The sequence below is a fragment of the Thunnus thynnus genome, chromosome 10 (genome assembly GCF_963924715.1).
Source record: "Thunnus thynnus chromosome 10, fThuThy2.1, whole genome shotgun sequence".
Taxonomy (NCBI): Eukaryota; Metazoa; Chordata; class Actinopteri; order Scombriformes; family Scombridae; genus Thunnus; species Thunnus thynnus.
Genome location: NC_089526.1, coordinates 30,187,232 through 30,205,962, shown reverse-complemented (window position 1 = coordinate 30,205,962; position 18,731 = coordinate 30,187,232). Strand labels below are relative to the sequence as shown.

General features: G+C 39.2%; 1 protein-coding gene across 2 annotated transcripts in view; it reads right to left on the bottom strand.

Annotated features, from left to right (window-relative positions):
* Nucleotides 1-17,340, bottom strand: part of gask1a (golgi associated kinase 1A) — a 63,777-nt gene extending 46,437 nt beyond the window's left edge. Inside the window, exons 1-2 of one of the 2 annotated variants that reach the window (XM_067602463.1) lie at nt 16,406-17,340; nt 6,934-7,050 (exon numbers count right to left, since the gene is read on the bottom strand). In XM_067602463.1, coding sequence (XP_067458564.1) covers nt 6,934-7,050; nt 16,406-16,408 — 120 coding nt within the window. In that variant the 5' untranslated portion in view covers nt 16,409-17,340. The remainder of the gene's footprint in view (nt 1-6,933; nt 7,051-16,405) is intronic. The other variant, XM_067602464.1, reaches the window with a different exon arrangement.
* Nucleotides 17,341-18,731: the final 1,391 nt, after the last annotated feature.

Sequence of the window (18,731 nt, the reverse complement as noted above, 5' to 3'; positions counted from 1 at the left end):
TCAAAACGGTTTATCCATTTTAAAGCTGCAACAGTAGTGACAGAGTAGGCCAAAGCGTAGCCTATGATGTAAACACATGTTGACAATGTTTTTGTAATTACTCTCACTGCCAGGAGGGGGAGACAAAAGTCCCGCACTCCAACTTTTACACACGACATGAGATTAATATCAATTTCCCCAAAACATTGAGCTAGTCCTTTAACTGTTTCAGCACTGATCCATAGTGTAATGTAGGCATTTTACTGGCACTGTGGCTAGAATCACATTAACTTTGTATTTTCAACATAAATCTACATGGATTTACTGATGGTGAATTGATTGTTTATTTACATTTTCCGGCATTATTCTCTAATTGCTGTGTATTTCCATCAAGCTTTTAGTTTCAGCATACTGATGGAGTCATGAAAGTATACAGTGACACTGCATTTAAAAACAGGACATTTATCAATGAATGCAAGATCAAAGATGATCAAAATTCCATCTCTCTGCCTCCTGCTGTCTCATTTGCATGGACCTGCCATTTTCTTGCACCTTCCTGTCCACCTTTGCACGACACGTGCAGCACAGAGGATAGCTATAATGCATTCCAAGGTCAGGAATGTATACCAACATGTGCCTGTTTATGCACTGCCATGAAAACACAGACCATAGTGTCTCTGCAGCTGGGTCCCACAACAGTTCTTTTGAAATTGCAGCTATAAAATAGAGGAAGATGTGGTATTAATATATTAAAGGTAGCGTGGCGAAAGAAGGGTGTAAGCAATAATGTTGCTGTATGTATTGTACTAGCCTGAGGGCAAACATGCCTGAGGCAGATGAATACATCAGTAATGTGTGGAATAGCTGAAGTAAAAGGAACTGATATAATGTGAACACGGACACACACACACACACACACACACACACACAAACAAACAGACAGACCGGAGACTGAATGTGACACAAGACTGAATGTTAACACAGCTGGAAATGATGCATGCAGGCAGTTACACGTGTGGACAAGCACACAAAGCATAGGCAAGCACACAGTATAAACTCTACCATGTAGATGCTTCCAGATATTTCCATGTATAGTGCACACTGATTTATGTATTTCAATACCGTCCTGAATAAGTGTATGCCTAATGATGACCGTCTCTGTGAAGAAGAAAACTGACACCGCTCTTCCTGTACAGTGAAATGTGAGCAGTCCTCTGTCCTGCTCTGCTGTCAGCAACTTTCTCCTCTGATAGCATACGTCAGATCAAATTACAAAGTCAAACTAAGACATGGATTTAATCAGTTGGGGATGTGCTTTGACTTTGCGAGGAAGGTTAAATGTTTCGTATGCTCTTTGGAGACAGGGGTTACATCTTTTGCATAGAATATTTTTAAAGAAAAAGTTTTACTGTCACATTTGATGTATGTTGAACATCAAGTTTCGATCACTTACATTCCTCAAATCTACTGAACTTTCCTCGCAAAGGTGTGGAATGTCCAAACATTCACTCAATGCACCCTCCATTTCAGGACTGTTCTTCGCCAGCCACACATCACTACACCTTTTAACCAGCTTCTCATTATGCTCCAACAGTTTGGTTACAGTGGGTGAGCATGATAATATCACAATGTCATATGGTCTCGTATCCCTACACCTACTGTGGACACACTGTATATTTCAGACAGAATTATGAGTAAGAAATCCAGAATACCTTTTTGTGTCCTGTTTGTGTGGTGCGAGCTGTCATCCATCGTCTTGTAACTGTATATATGTGTGTGTGTGTGTGTGTGTGTTTGTTGAGTGTGTGGAGCCCTGTCTGCCATCATATGTCAGTTGAGTATCTGGAGTGTGACAGCAGGCAATCTGGCAATCTTCTGCTGACAGGCCATCAGCTTGCCAACTGGTGTGTGTCTGTATCAGGGAGTTATGTGTGTGCATTGCGGGCTGTGTGTGTACATCCTGCATGTTTTTGCATCTGTAATTTGCATATTTGTCTAAACAAATATACATATGAGATAAATAGGAACAATAGGTCATTCAATTATTGTTCATGAGCGTTCAGCCTGAGAAGTCAGACACGCATCATTATACAGCTCACAGTCTGTAACAACCTCGACTTATATCAAGTAAGCAACAAGGTTTTTCCTGCACTGCACAAAATATATTAATATACTTAGTTACTTAATGCTGAGATTTCTATTTGTAAAAACCCATCTTTCAGTCTGGACTCATGCCCTGTTCATTGACATGAGATCACAGTTCCTGTCCTCCTTCTTAATGGCCACCATTGGACGTTGATAAAGGCGATACATAACTTAATGTGCCTTTAGAAATCTACGACAAGGACTGAAACCAAGACCACTTGAGTAAGTGGCTGCAAGACATTTATGTAGCACTTTACAATTTGCCTCTCATTCATTGATGGCAATATGTTAATTGCTCATCACAATGTTCTATGTTGACTGAAAATTACGTTGATGAGACAGATGTGTTAGCAAATGAACCCGATATACAGTGTACAGTAAGTATAATGAAGTGAAAACAAAATGGCATTTCAGCCTGATAATCTGGATATCAAGCAATTACATTTAATATTTAGAAAGGGTGGACTGAATTCTTGTACAATGTTACTACTCGGTATCTCACATTTATGAGAAAACTGTCCAAGGCGTAATTATGAGATCTTTATCTTATAATTATGAGATCTGGATCTGGAACTATTTACAAAGCCTTTCAAAGAAGCATTAATTTGCTGTTACGTTTGCTGTCATCAGTTGGCAGCAATTAAACTTGGACCCGAGCTATTTCAACAGCAACGCACTCCAATTAATGGTGTATAGCTAGTCACAAGCATTGATGCTGATGTAGCCTCTGATCTTATTCACTTTACGAAAAGAGTCAAGGAAACTGCAGCCAATAGACTTTTGAACTTTTGCAGAGTTCTTCCCATCTCAAACTTCACAAACATTTTACTGATCCTGGACACTTACAAATGCTCTTTTGAACCAAATTACATGCTTTATTACACTAATTTACATAGGAACATAGCTGTTAGCCAAAACTCTTCTTAACTGACTTGACGACCATAACAACCTACAATGTCAGTTCCTTTGCCTTTCGTACAAGAACAAGTCACAACACAAAATTTGTCTTGAGATCAGACTCAAGCTCGGTTATACATCTAAATATCTGATTCACATCATAACACCCTGGCTCACTGCAGCTTTACTAATTATAGACAGTTTACATGGAACACATGTAGTGAAAATTACACATTGAATAATATAGTATTGTGCTTGTGTCATAAAGTTCAGTTCTCATGTACTGCAGACATTTGTCCAGTAGTGTAAACATACACCCACACACACACGCACCCTGGAGGATTAACGTGGTAATTAAATTAAGGTTTGTCCTTCTCGTTTATTTCTACACTTCTTAGTTACATCAAATCATGTCTATATCTAAAAAATAGAATCCATCTGAATCATTTTCCACTGCCCTTCACTGCTTCCCATTTTCTAAAAGCTACTTCTTAATAAAATATGAACCGCAGATAGTCAAAAAAATCTCTCCTTTTGCTCAGGGTGCCAAACCTACTTCACCTTGAAATGAATTTGTTAAAAGCTTTGTTGTGAATGAACAGACTTTGGCAAAGGAATAAAGGATGCAGTGCTTAATGTTCCTCATCTCTGTGTGTAGAACGGAGCACAGACATCAGATCACAGCTCTGAAAGTAATTACTCTGTGGCACAAGAATCCTCACTCCATATGGCTGCAACGGGAGTGCACACGTGATCGAATCTGTTCCCCATTGCACATTCCATTCTCCAAAGAGGAAGGTGCTGCACGAGAAGGAACATTTGCAGAGAGAAGTGGGAGCCAAAAGATAACCAAGGCTGCGTTTCAAAATCATTTGCTGACACACAAGAAACAGGCTAAAATTGGGGCTGTGGCCGATTCACACGCCCTTTTGTTTTGCAAAATTAAACGGAGGATAACTAGAAAAACTGCCTCGCGGCTGTATGTATCCATCCACCAGTCAAGTTGCAGTTTACATCCATGTCTGTCCAAACTCATAATATTTATAGTGAAAACTTTGAAGGAATTTACTAAAAGCTATTAAGTGCATGTGCTCATATGCTTGGCCAAAAAAGCTGATTCTGACTGAACACAATGTTTTAGCCATGACAGTAGACAATGCTTCAGATATGGATGTTGCTGCAAAGAAGCTACAAATTCTAAAATGTGGATGCTTCACAAACATCTTCAGTCACCACAGTTTCAAGGTGGACACCCAAGATTAGTGTCATCAATTCAGTATCCAACCAAATCTGAGATATGGTCCCAATCTCCCCTTCTGTTCCTGAGTTATAGTGTAAAAATGGTCAGAAAGGTGTTTTTGCAGAACATTAAGATGTCACAGTGAAGCTGACCTTTGACCTTTTGGATATAAAATGTCATCACTTTATCATTTTATCCCATTAGACATTTGTGTGAAACTTTGTCATAATTAACTAATGAATTCTTGAGTTATGGCCAAAAACATGTGTTGTGAGGTCAAAGTGGCCTTGATCTTTGACCACCAAATTCTAATCAGTTCATCCTTGAGTCCAAGTGGACGTTTGTGCCAAACTTGAAGAAATTCCCTCAAGGCATTCCTGAGATATTGCATTCAGATGCACACACAACAACACTAACAACAACACCTCCATGTGATTTCGTAAGGAAATGCACCGTTGTTCTTAAGTTTTAACCTACTCCTCTTTTCTTGTAGTTTTAGGCAAACCAAATCAACTCTAGCGGGGGCACTACTCTGTCAGAGCGACTCCCAACACGGCTCAGTGTGTGTGCTGTATTCTATGTTTTCTGTTGTTTTATTGTATGTTTTATGTTTTTGTCAAGATGTTATCGTCAACACTCTTCCACCTAGTGTGCCTCGGGCTCATGATTGCCACTTTAAGTCACATAAACAGACTCTACTCAGGACTGACACAACCATTCACCGCCAACTCAGGTAAGCTCTCCTACTCACTGGACTACCTGTTGGAGCTGAGCCGCTTTTACCTGGAGCCATCGCAGGTATCCCTCATCACTGATCAGATACTTCTGGATTTACTTCGAAGACACCAGAGAAGGCGAATACAAAGGAAAAGGGGGGTCTAGAGGAAGGATATGGAACAGACTGAGAAGAAGCAGCCAACTACCTTTATCTGCCATCACCCTGTCAAATGTCCGATCACTACGGAACAAGACTTCCACACTCATGAGGTCTGACTCAGACTACCGGCAAGCCAGTCTTTCCTGTTTCACAGACACATGGCTCTCTAAGGATGTAGCAGACTTTCATCTGGATGGTTTTAACATCATACGCTTTGACAGAGATGCAAGGAAAACATGGAAATCAATTGGGGGTGGGGTCTGTATGGCTATCAACAACAAATGGGCAACAAACTTCACGGTGAGAGAGACTGTGTGCTGCAAGCACAACTGTATTTACCCGGACCTGATTTCATACTAGCTGCTCAGCACATATCGGACACTTATACAGTACATACATACATACATAAATCAAATACACACACACACACACACACACACAAACACACACTCACACAGTGGATACATACATGTTTTCCTTTATTCATTCATTTGGCTTGCCATGTAACTTTCTTGAATGGAAAGCAAAAGTGTTGGCCTCTCAATTAGGTAAGAATGTTTAAATTGGCAAAAATATTTTGCTCAGTTTGTCACGCATGACAATTTATATATTGTCCTTTTAACATGTTTCATTTTTGTTTATATTTTCTCTCTCTGCCAGTCACTCTACGGAGACTGACTGGCAGCTGTAGCCGTCTGCTGTCAACAACAGTCAGATTCAGTAGCATCTAGACGAGGTCAACTACTAGAAGAATAAAGGGAAAGTGCTGTGCTCCAGATAACAAGGCAGTTAAAAGACTGCAGACTTTGGATCAATTAAAAGGAAGTAAAAATGCAAAGAAATTGGGTGGATGGATTTCAGCTAAGAAGACAATAGTTGCAATAGTCTGTGTGGACAGGCAGACAAAATTCAGAGACATCCAAGAAATGGTCGAGTCCCTTTTTTCTCCTAATGGCGTCGTCAAGTCTCTGAAACTGACAGACCATGTTCACAGGATCTGTGACTTTGCACAAAACAAGATTGGCCCAGATTTTACAGTTTAGGATCTGTATGGGGAAAAAAGTAAAGTAAAAATACTCGGATTGTACCTCTGCACCAAGAGAAATGTTCAAGACACAAATAACTTTAATGATTCTCCTCAAGTGACAACCTCAGAGGTCATAGGAAAGATTTCATAGAATGTCAAACAAGGTCAGGCATCACAACCAGAAGTCATTATTGACTGATCTTTGATTGAGTGATCTTTAAAACCAGACCCAGATGTGATAAACCTCCTAAATCCACATTCATAACTACTGATAAACTACTGCATCAAGAACTATCAAATGTGAAGGTGGTCAATTATAACAAAGATAAAGAAAGAAGAGGAATATATATGTGTTAGAAATAAAACAAGACCAAGGAATCTTAGAGATGACAGCAGAGATTATTAGCATTGAGCAAGAAGACCAAGGTACAGGTGTAACAGATGCTTTGCCTGAAGCCCATGATGCAGAAATGCACCGTAACAACTACACTGATGGTGAAGTTACTGAGGGTGCGTCATTTAGTGATTCTGTTGAATTAGATGATACTTTGCCTTGGGAAGGATTAAAGCCAAAGGTCACTATTGTGGTGTGTAGGGGTAACTGCCTTGCTGATCTTCTAGCAGCCTTTATTGACACACATATGAAGAACAAAGATGTGTACATCAAAAGAAGGTGAAGGCTCAGGTGTACCGTGTGACTGCCTGTCAGAACTCTGGGGAGAATTCTACAGCAAATGCACATAGGGTACCAACATAAAGACACCATACCTTAGGCATGAATACCAAGCTGAGGAATGGCAAGCAAATGCTAGGATCCTTGTGACAGGTCGGACAATTGTCAGATACTTTCCACTGCTTCTCCCACTTCCGTTCTTGGAAGAAACCCTGTATGGAACAAATTACAGCAGTGTGACAGAGAGCTTCTTGCAGTATGTCTCAAAAGAAGAGAGGAACATTCTTAAGCTTGCATTGAAGTCATTTGAGTCTGTTGAGAAAGATGACTTACTGGATATGTTAGAGGCACATGACTGCCACCAACTTGCCACTGAAGACAACATTGCTGGACTAGTGTGACAGTTAGGTCAGAAGAGCCTAATCCAGACACCAAAAATTTGTCATTGAATGCTGGAAGCCCATCTTGAAAACCTTGAAAGATACTTTGTATCCACAAAAACTTGTTGGGATAATGGAAGAACGAGTCCCAACTCCAAAGCGTGTTAGAGAACTTTTGAAATTCCCAGAAGAGAAGACAACCCCTAAAAGCACTGTGGCAAGACATTTGAGGAGGTACGTTAGTGAACCAAGCTGAAGGCTTTCCTCTGGTTCTGCACAGGGGCAGATATCCTGTTTGAACTCCACATCACAGTTCAATTCATAGCAACTTTCACATTCCAGTGTCGACCTCAGGCGCATACATGTGGGTGCTATCTGATGTTACCTGTCAACTATCAGAACTACCCAGAACTCTGTAATGACTTTGATCTTTTTCTAAGAAACTCAGTCTGGTTAAAGGACATCATCTAAATCCTTCAAGCAACCTAAGGCGGACTCAAGAGTATATGCACACAATTGCTACTTTAATTTTGATGGTCAACCAGTATCAGAAATTTAAAGTTGAGTGAATTGTGATCTGCCAGTTTATAGGGACCCACACAACAGACTAGTGCCTTTATTCTTTCCAGTGTTCCATATTTCCATTATTATTAGGGTTTATAAAATGTTTATTGGTGATGACATTTTTAAAAGTTTATCTGCATTACAGTTTAAATTACCAAATTCACTTTAGGTATATCAGACTCTAAGATGGAAATTTGATATGTAATAACTTTACTTTCAGTTCTGATCCACTTGATGTGCATATCAGTATGAAAATTATTTTGTTAAGGTTTATCTGCATCACTGTTTAAAGCACCAATAACAGACTCTTACTGAAATGTTGGTAAGTAGGCATTTAGTTTCATTAAGTTTGGATCTGCTTAATGATGTGCCTACTATAATGAAAAGTTGGGAACATCTTATTCAACAAGAAATGCATTTGAATATTTTGAATTACTCCATTTTATTGTACTAAAAATGGACATCAAGACATTGAATAAATACCTAATTTTGTATAGAAATGATTCACCACAAGAACATTGAGGTCCAATGTCCATGTCTTTTTAGTAGAAAGAAGCATTAGCTGTAATGAATTTAAACACAAATATGCTGCCAGATAGACATATGTTAACTCAATGTATGATAAGATATTGACACTGTATCATTGATTAACGAGATGCACATTGCTTCTATATGAGAAAAGTGCCAACAGCAACAGTAAGCAAGCAAAGTATAATTAATAAACTCAAGTGTAATAGGTTAAGAAGGCCTATTTGTGGAACAAGTTAAATGAACTTCAATGACTCACACAACTGGACAAAGGTAATGATGTATGCGGATTTCTCAGGCAGGTCAGTTAAAGATAAGGGAGCGAAGGGCCTCCTGAATCGTCAATTAAAACTCTTGAGCTTGTGGTATGTTTGTGGGGAAAGTAAGACCTGACTCTTACATGATCATATTACAGAGGTCAAAAACGTCTTCGTTGCAAGGGATGGTTGAAAGAACTTGCATGCACAGAGGTTGTTGTGTGGAAAGACAAAATCCTCAGTACTCCACAGGTGTGGCACAATATACATCACATCAGGGATGCCACTGGGTACATTGTAATTCTTTGTTGGGCGGAGGCGGTGGGTGTTCCACACTGTCTTGATCTTATCCAGGTCTTCCTAAAATGAAGAAACGGAGAAAGGTTAAGAAACTAATCATATAGATATTAATGAGTTTCAGTTTTAATGAGATTATGTTTTTATTGACTAGTGACTGCAAATGTTTTTACCACAATGTGGCCTTACTCAGTGCATACAATGTGTGTCAAACTAAAGCCCATTATAGAGGCTAAAATATCATGTAATAAGGTGAAATGTTAGAATGTCCCTTCCCTCAAGATGAAGATGTAAAGATAATTAAGATACTGCCATAATATGTTTTTAAAAATGGTCACTTAAAAAACAAAACTTCCCAGAAGCATTTTATGAAAAAATGCTATAAAGTGGGGATAGTTCATATACGGTAGTAACTGAAGCCACAGGGTTTCTTCAACCTCACCTGAATAATGTTCCGAAAATTCAGCTGCACAAGAGATTTGTCCAGGTAGTCACCAACAAACAGGCCTAGTGTATCCAGTGCAGGATCTCCCACCAAGTCTCGATTCTTTGATTTGAAGTAGTGCTTCTAGCGATGTAGCTCTGATCAACAGACCTGTTGTCAATGTCATGGCGGTGGAGGAAGGTTCGGATGTCTCGGATAACCACATTTTCAGTTCCCAGATTTGCCCGGCTGATCCAAGCACAACCACCAGTCTGCTCCACAGCCTCCACAAAGTAGCCTCCTATGACATGTGGGTCACTGCTTGTGTATGCCGCTTTCAACCAGATGATTTTGTGGGAAAAGCCATTTATGCAACCATTTATGCAAATTCCATACGCCAAATATAGTTTGGTCCTTGTTTAGTCCTTGAGCAAAATACAGTCTGCCATTTAGTCTCCAGGCTCAGCGCATAGCTGAGAAGTTTGGATCCGTAGACACAAGGATTAAACAAACATCCTCCTTTTTTGTATTGATCCCATTCTTCAGTCATTAATTATGTCTAAATAAGACAAATAAACCTTTTAGTCCAACTGAAATCACATTTAATCATCCCTCTTTGCTGTCAAAAATAACGTCAACATGTTTTGTAAATGTATTATTAAGTTTTGAATTATTAAGAAAAATTTAGTTTATTTCTCAGCCAGCTGGATGGGCGTGTTGGTGTCTGTGTTTGATTGACAGTAGCTGGTAGGCTGCCAGAGTGCCAGTGTTACACTGTAGAAGCAAGAGACAAAGTAAACAAACTGCTGTTGCTACAAGTCATGGGCAGACAGCGTGTCACTACCAGGTATATTGAAGAACAACAACCAAACCAGCATATAACGGGTCTGAAGTGACATTTTCAGGTATGTTTACATGCTGTTTAATGTCTAATTTTATTGCTTTATGCAAGATTTGATTTGTTGTATTGAAATAAGGCCTCCAGCTACATAGGTGGATAACTAATAGTATTCCACTGGATTAATGCAAAACCAGGGGAGCCATAGTGAAATCAAATAATTGAATATTGAAATTTCTGTTACTTGATGAAGACCAACAGCCTATAAAGGGATGTACTATTTGATATAGAAGAAAAATGAGGTTGTCATGTCTTTCCAGAGTTTTAAAATGTATTCAGCATGTGTTTTAGAACATGAATCCATTTTTATTTAGAGATTATCATTGTTTACCAGGGGACCATTGCTTGTCTGGTTCTTTTTTTCTCCTTTTTTTTCTTTCGTCCAAGACTTCTTCCCTCCTTGTCCTCTGCATCACTTCCTTTTTTTCCCTCCATCTCATCTCTTCACAATTTCCTCTCTTCCTTGGCTTTGCTTCTTGTTACTTTACTCTGTCCTCCTTTTTTGACTTTGTAGGGATTTCACTGCCACACAGCCAGCTGCAAATACAACCTTTACAGATGTCATTTTTACGACATACAGACCAAACTAGTTGTTTCATTTTACAAACAAGCTGCACATACACACGCAAACACATTTGCACGCACACACACACACACACACACACACACACACACACACAGCAAGTGCTCTATCTCTTTGTGTCTGAGAGGAAGAAGAATAGATAGAAAAAGAGAGAAAGACAGTGACATTCTTGCTCAGTAGTGTGTTTTTTACAAGGCTCTCTCTCCTTGTCTAAATGCTCTGAGGGGACAGGGAGACACAGCTGGTGCAAACTCATCAGGCATCATGAGGTAAATGGCTTTTAGCACTGAGCTGTTATAACATGTCCACTATAAAGACCTCTGCTGACTATAAACACCGCTGGGTTACCATACTTATTCCATCCTTTATGTGTCATTTTGTTTATTCTCTGTTAACACCCCCTCTCTACCTTCTTCTTACCTCTTTCTCTTTCACCACCCACTACTTCGTTTACTCAAACAGTAATACTGCACATTATGAAAGTTCAATGATACACAAGCCACCTCCACACTGAGAAGAGCAGCAGATGGACAGTATCCCTCTCTGAGTTGTACGCGCAGCAGATTGAGTGGGAGACAAAGCGCCTCTGAAGTAACTTTCACTGCACTGAAATCCACCCTATTGTTCTCTGTCCAGTTGGTCTTCATTACTATACAAAGCCAATACCACAAAGCCTCAGACAGCAGAAACTCATTCACACAAACATGAGTGGTAACAAGACACAGCAGCCTCAGCCTGTGTTTGCGTCTTCCCATTGGCTGCTGCTTTTGTAAATGTGTTTTCTAGGCATCTTCTATTCGCTCTGTTACTTGTTTATTTGCTTCTGTATATTGTAAACATGTCAAATAAACCTTAAGGCCAGCAGGATATGGGCTTCCACAGGGCCTATATTCACTTAATGAAACGCCCTAGTGAGTCAACCAAGTTAATCATTGGGAGTAGGCAGTATTTTTCCTGGCTTGATAACAATAATTCTCATTTTAAATTGGCTAAATGAACAATAGAAATTCAGCTTCTAATAACATTCTAACTCCTTTTTTGGAATAGCATTATAAAACCCTGACTAACCTGTCTGATATAGTGCATACTGCTTTTTCTGGTTATTTGTTGGTATAGCAATCACGACACTAAAGAGCAGAATGCTCTGACACATTATAAATGTGGCCAGTAAGATACATAGTAGGTATTTCAGGAGCCTCTGACACCATTTATATCTCATATAACATACAATCAATATGTGGGTGTGTTGTTTGGGTAATGACATCTGATATGCATTTACATCTAGTGGTAATAAGCATTCCCGTTATCTCAATTCTACCTGCATTGTGATCTGGTATGCAAATTTGGAAGGCAGAGCTGGCAGACTCCTTATCAAACATGGTTCATCTCAGGTCAAAGGAAAATCTCAGGTCAGAAAAGTGAATTTTTGGTAGCCACACAAAAGGAAAACTAGGGTTTATGACAACTTGGAGTTTATTTTTATAGTTCATGCATTCCGTTCTATTGGTTGTGATAACACTGTGCTCACCAAGGCCAATGGGGCAACACACACAAACAGTCAGACGATCCAATGGGTTGTAAACTAGCAAATATTTTCGCCAGAGTGGAGTAGTGAAATGGTGGAGAACCTTGCTCACACTACTGGCAACTCTGCAACCTCCATCGATAACATGACCCTCATTTTGCACTCTGCAGCAGTACAGCGTCTCCTGAGGTGATGTTTTTGTAGTGGATGGACTCCACTTATTCCTCCTATGCTGAAGAAGCTACGACCTTGTAGCTTTTTGCTGGGCAGCTTGATATAATAGCAAGAGGTGGAGGTAGGTGACCTTACAACACTGTACAGATTACCTTTAAAACTTGTTGAGATATGGTCAATAATAACAATCTCAACATGTGGTCTGGCCAGTACAAAATCATTCTGATAGCAATGCATTCTACAAATATTTACACCTTGCACTATCATGTGTTTTTCCTTATTCAGATAAGACATCCAGACGCTGATCACATGTTAATAGCAGGTGGAAATGAGGTCTTAGGTGATAGCTGCAGCAAGGTATTTGACAAGGCAAATGTTACTGTACAGACAAGACTCACAGCAGACAAATTGACATTTCATTGCAGGAAAAGCAAAGGTGTAATTATAACATTAATTATAATGACAGCAATCCATTTAGGTCAGACAGCTTTAGGGCCCTTGTACTGTGTATGCTTGTTCACTGTCATGACTTATTGGGAAAATTACTGGAATTGAGCCATTGTTGGAGCCATTAGTTACACCTGCGCTTTTCCTGCTATGACAAGTCAAGTTGTCTGTTGTGAAAAAGGCCTTTTAGACATTCTCCTGAAGTTGGAGTCTGAGTTTGAGCTTAAATGCACCAATTTCAGGTGTTTGTGCCATCTTTTCTAGTGTAGCTGTATAATGGCAAAAAGCAATGCTGTGCCTTTCACTTGTAACTGATTTTCCCACAGCAGATGAAGTCTTGTCATCAACTGTTTCAATCTACCTCCTCCGCTTATCTCATCAGACTGCAAAACAGCAACTGACAACAATACGGCTACCAATTAAGATACTGAAGATACTTGCCATCCAAGTCATTAACGACTGAGTATGAGGGGCATGGTTTTGAGGTGCATCTGCTTTGGTTTCCCCTCCAGTCATTTGGCAAGACGGTGCACATTTATAGGTGACGGAAGCTGAGATTTCATGGGTCATTCATAATGCAACAGAGCAACAAATGCACAACTCAACTGCCTCAGGCAAAATCATTAATTATAGCCAGAAACCTGGGTTCATAATAAGGCTGACATTTCCTGTAATTTAAAAGTGCTTGGTTTATTCAACTGGAACTAATGCAGGTATGTTTACTTTTGCACATATAATATCCATAATTAATGACAGAATAGCTGCTCTAAACGTGTGTGTGTGTGTGCAGCTCCAAACATGGGCGTAGATTTTGGTATTAGTGACATGTCCCTACAAATATTTTTACCAATCTCAAACAATCTAGCCGCTTTAACTCACATAATGTTAACAGTAAGATCTCTGCAGATTTGCCAGGTTTGTGTGTTTTCTGCAGAAAAGACTGCTATTATAATAGAGTGAAAGAGCAGCCTCTCAGGTGAGCTCTGATGTCAGAGTGAAAGATCTAGCCATAAGTGTAGGAGTTGAATGAAAAATAATACAAACAGAAGTTTTTGGGGGAGTTTAAAGAGAGGTTTGAGCATCACTGTGGCTCTGTTATGAAACTACTGAGTTGTGTCGCCTGAATCCACAAACTGAAAGAAGGATAGAATCTCAGGTGAGGTTTGAAAACCTTACAGCAGTGAGTTGCAGAGCAGCATATTACATACAGGTTTCTATACATTTACTTTATTGTAACATTGATTGTGACAGTCTGTGATTTTTAAATATTAATTTTGGTGTCAGATTTATAGTTAAGTAGTCTATTAATAAAATAAAATGTAAAAATCAGAGGAAAAACATGATACAAGTCCAGTTTCAAACAAGTCCACAATTGCATAGTCAGTCAAGTAAACATTTTGCAGAATCAGAATCTTTATGTGTGTATGTGTGTGCGCACATGTGCCTGTGAAAGTGAAAAGCGTGATAGAGAGCAAGTACAAGTACAACAAGTCCAAAAATGTCCCTACCAAAGTGAAAACCAAACTAACACCCTAATTCCATATCACACTCCTCTCATTTTCAACATTCAAGGGAGTGTGTGTGGACTCGCTCACCTGATATAGACTCAATCACTCCAATCAGTTCCAGCATGTCTACTCTCTATTTTTCTTTTGCGCTCTCTCTCTCTCTCTCTCTCACACACACACACACATACACGCGTACACACAGATACACACACACATTGACGTGGAGCAAAGGAACAGGAAAGCACAGCTGAGAACACAATGAGCTGCAGCAGCGCAGCAGTTCCTGGTGTTTAACATACAAAGACTGACTATACTGTGGCTCTGGAGGGTTTTGTGTGCCCAGCACTGAATTCCAATGTGGGCCCCGGCCTGTCACTGAAGAAAAGAATAGTGGTAGTTAGAGCTGAGATCTGAAGAGGACTGGACTATTATTTTTCTTCCACATGTTAGAAACTGAATGGAAAAAGCACCAGTAAAGTAAGCACCAGCACAGCACTTTAACTCCCAAACATCTCCTTTTGGGTTCATCTGTCACCTTCACTGAATGCACAGCAACAACCTAAATCAACTTAGTCACATGATTTATATTTACACTACACCCATTCAGGAAGGACAAAAGTACACTGTGAAAGAGAAGAGAAGAGAAAAGAAGAGAAGAAAAGAATGGGCAAAGAGTTTCCCTCTTGGTTTCCATGTGGCAGTTCAAACCAGAAGCCTGTCGGCTCTGCATATGGAACCAATTTGAAACGTGAAACTATAGGGACTGCTTGAAAGACGGATGATTACCAGTCACAAGATAGGAAAACACTGCTTTCACTCGCCAACCAAGCGACATTAAAAGTTCAACCTTTTACAAACAAACTGGCAGAATGCAAATATCAGGCAACAAAGTGATTTTTGATACATATTGTATCATTATAATAGTTAGATAGATTAGAATAGATTCACGGGGTATGTGCATTTCCTTTCATTCCACAGTTGTTGTTGTTCCATCTAACTCTATTTTACATTTTAGATGTCTAAGCTCCAGGAATAGACTGATTGATAGACAGAGTATAGCTGCAACTAACGATTATTTTCATTATCTCAATTATTAGTCGTTTGGTCTGTAAAATGTCAGAAAATAGTGAAAGATTTCAAACACCAGAGCTCATGGTCTTCAGACTGCTTATTTCGTCTGACCAACGGACCAAAACACATTCAATTTAAGTCATAGAATGAAAAAACAGCAAAAATCATCACGTTAGGAGCTGCAACCAGGATATGTTTGGCATTTTTTCTTGAAAATTAAACAATTAAGCTGTTGATTGACTGACTCGTCATCTGATCCTTTCAGCCCTTATACAAAGTTTATTGTCCTAATGTGGTATGTCCTTTTTCTAAATCACCACTCCACTATATAAACAACTTCATCCATTCCCGTTTAAGTAGCCAGGATACAGTGTTAACTGATCCTGTCAACAGTTTGAATGTGCAGTATGTTTGGATTTGATGGGGTCCACAAGAAGGCGCTTAGGGGCTTCCTGCAAAATCAATAAAACTTTGGTTTTAGTTGAGATTAAAACAATAGTATACATCAGGATTGATTAATAGTTGCATTGTCTGTGTCCAACCAAGCTCCAAGATTAGCAGTTATAAGATTGCACCCTGTGATGATAAAAAATAACCATGAATATTCTCTGGTGGAGTCTTGTCAAATGAGCTAACCTGGTTATGTTGTCCCTTGATATGAAATCTTGATATGTGGCCAAAAATATGAAAAACAAACTTTGTATTTATATAACAAAGTATAGTTAGATGTTAGAAATAGATGCATTTATAAATACTCAGCACACAACAGCACATAACCTTCAACTTTTACGCAGTCACACAACAAGCATCCACAGGTCCAGGATCTGCCTGCTCAGCACTAACTTTTCAGAGTTTCAGACTTTTCAGTGTGTACGGCTGAGGGAGAAGCTGCAGCAGGAAAAGAGTCTTACCATGGTTCATATCCCTGGTCGAGTGCATTCCACTTCAGCCTCTTTAAATAAGTCATTTATCGCGCACACATAGATCCTCACACAGCACCGGACAGCCGGTGGTCCTGAAGTTGCAGGAGCGCGCGTCAGCCAACAACTTTAGTTTGGAAAAAAAAAACTTTCCACAGTCAACTAAATACAATTTGCTGTTTTTAAAAAGTAAGCTAACGGATACAGGTAACATCACCATAAGGTGATTTTCTTCACCGCCTCCCCGGGGAACGCGCTGCTCCACGCGAGCGTCTGAAAGCTGGATGAAGTCAAAGCCCTGTGATTAGAGGAGGAACGCGGACTGCTTGGAGTGAAATTTGAGACGAGTCTTCCCCCTCTATATAATAACGTCTCTCCAAGCTGCCAGAGAACTCAAGACAGATCTTGACACAAGGAATTAGCAAACCTATACTGCCTCCAAAACGAAAAAAAAACTGATTTAAATAATCTATGGAAATTTCTTGGAGGGTAAATTACATGCAGATACAAACCTAAGCATCTTTTCCCGGCAGCAGAGGGAATTATAACTTTGTAATGGTGAGTAAACATGATGCAATGCAGGAGAAGTTGCCAGAAGTTTGTTTAGTCACCATATTCGTGAAAAAAATCACATCAGATTCATTTATTCCAGTCCCGAGAAAAGAGTTTCTTTTTAATTCCTTAGAGATAAATAGAGTCGCTGCCAATAAGTGACAGATATTTTCTGACCTCCATTAGTGACTGAATGGTTTGCATTATTATTATGTTGTCACCCATGACATGCAAACTTAATGAGCATGCGTCTATTATGATTTTTGTATAATATGGCAACTTACAAATGACATATTTCAAATGTACTAGCATATCTCCATACAAGACATATAGTCATCTTTGACTTTTCTCATACCGCCAGTTAAAGAACATGAATGTCTCTAAGTGTGTGAGTGTTAACAGGGTTTCCCTGAAAAACCAAACCAAGCATTGCTGTCAATGATACTTCCCTGATTAAATAAAGGTTGACTAATTTTAATAATCTTGCTTTTGTCTATTTGTCCTCATTACTATCTATAGCTGAAGCCTCTCAGATATCCCTCAAGGATCCTTTGAGCTTCATGTTCAGTTATTTTGTTAACTGACAGGAGAAAATAAAGGTTAAAGTCATCAGCAGCAGGATAATTAAGGTATCTTAAAGGAATGACCTCTGCTGCAATTCTAGCCTACATACTGTGCTAATTCTTGTAGTAGGGTTAGGGTGCCCTCTTGTGTTCAACAAGGCACGCTGTCTTTTTGTTTTCCATTCCTCTGTTCCCGCCAAAGTGTGATTCACATGCCTGGAAGGTATGACTGGAGGTCAGGTTGGCAAAAGAGGAAACTACAACTCATGCAATCAGCAGAGATGTAGCGTGATTCCAAGAACTGTTCATCTTTCTCCTGTAATTTCCTGTTTGGACAGACAGTCCACTGAGCTGTGTTGTACTTCACTGCCTCTCTCTCAAGCTGTATACTGCTGTAGTCAAAGATGTCAGTATGCAAATAGACCTTTTTCGCAGCAACAATAGGAAAAGCACAGGTATAACTAATGGCATTAACAATGGCACCTTTCTATTGAAGTGTCTCTGTAAGCCATGACACTGTGACAGTAAGCTGGCATGAACAATACCAGAATCCTGAAACTGAAACAGCTAAATTATTACTTTGAATATTTACACCTTTGTCAACATGTTTTCAGTGAAAAGGGCCAACTGATTAGTGAGAGTGCTGTTGATGTGAACTGTCAGTGGTGGAAGAAGTAAAAGTACTTTTATTTAAGTAAAAGTACAGAGGTATTGTCAACAAAATGTACTCAAAGTATGAAAAGTAAAAGTAGTCATCATCAAGAATGAATGAGAATTTTATCATATTACTGTATTAGTATAACTGGTGTAAACAGCATTTAAATGTTGTAGCTGGTCAAGGTGGAGCTCAGTTAAACTATTTTAAATACTGTAATCTGCAATACATATATACAAATCTTTTATATTTCATGTTTTTTATACCGATCATACAGTCTGTAAGTTATGTAAAATCTTCATCTGCAAAGGACCGAGTAAACCAACAGTTGTTAAGTACAGTATTTAATTGCATCTTCTTAGTTACTTTCCATCACTGACTACTGTCCCACAATGCAATGGGGCTCCCGCAGCTGCTGGTGAAACTGTGAAAGCGCATTTCTGCCAGGAAAAAGAATGTTTTTTATGAAAGAAAATGTAAGGAATGACAAGAATCTTTTTTTCCTTTTACTTTCTGAGTCATTTCTGAGATTTGCTGCATCAAAATT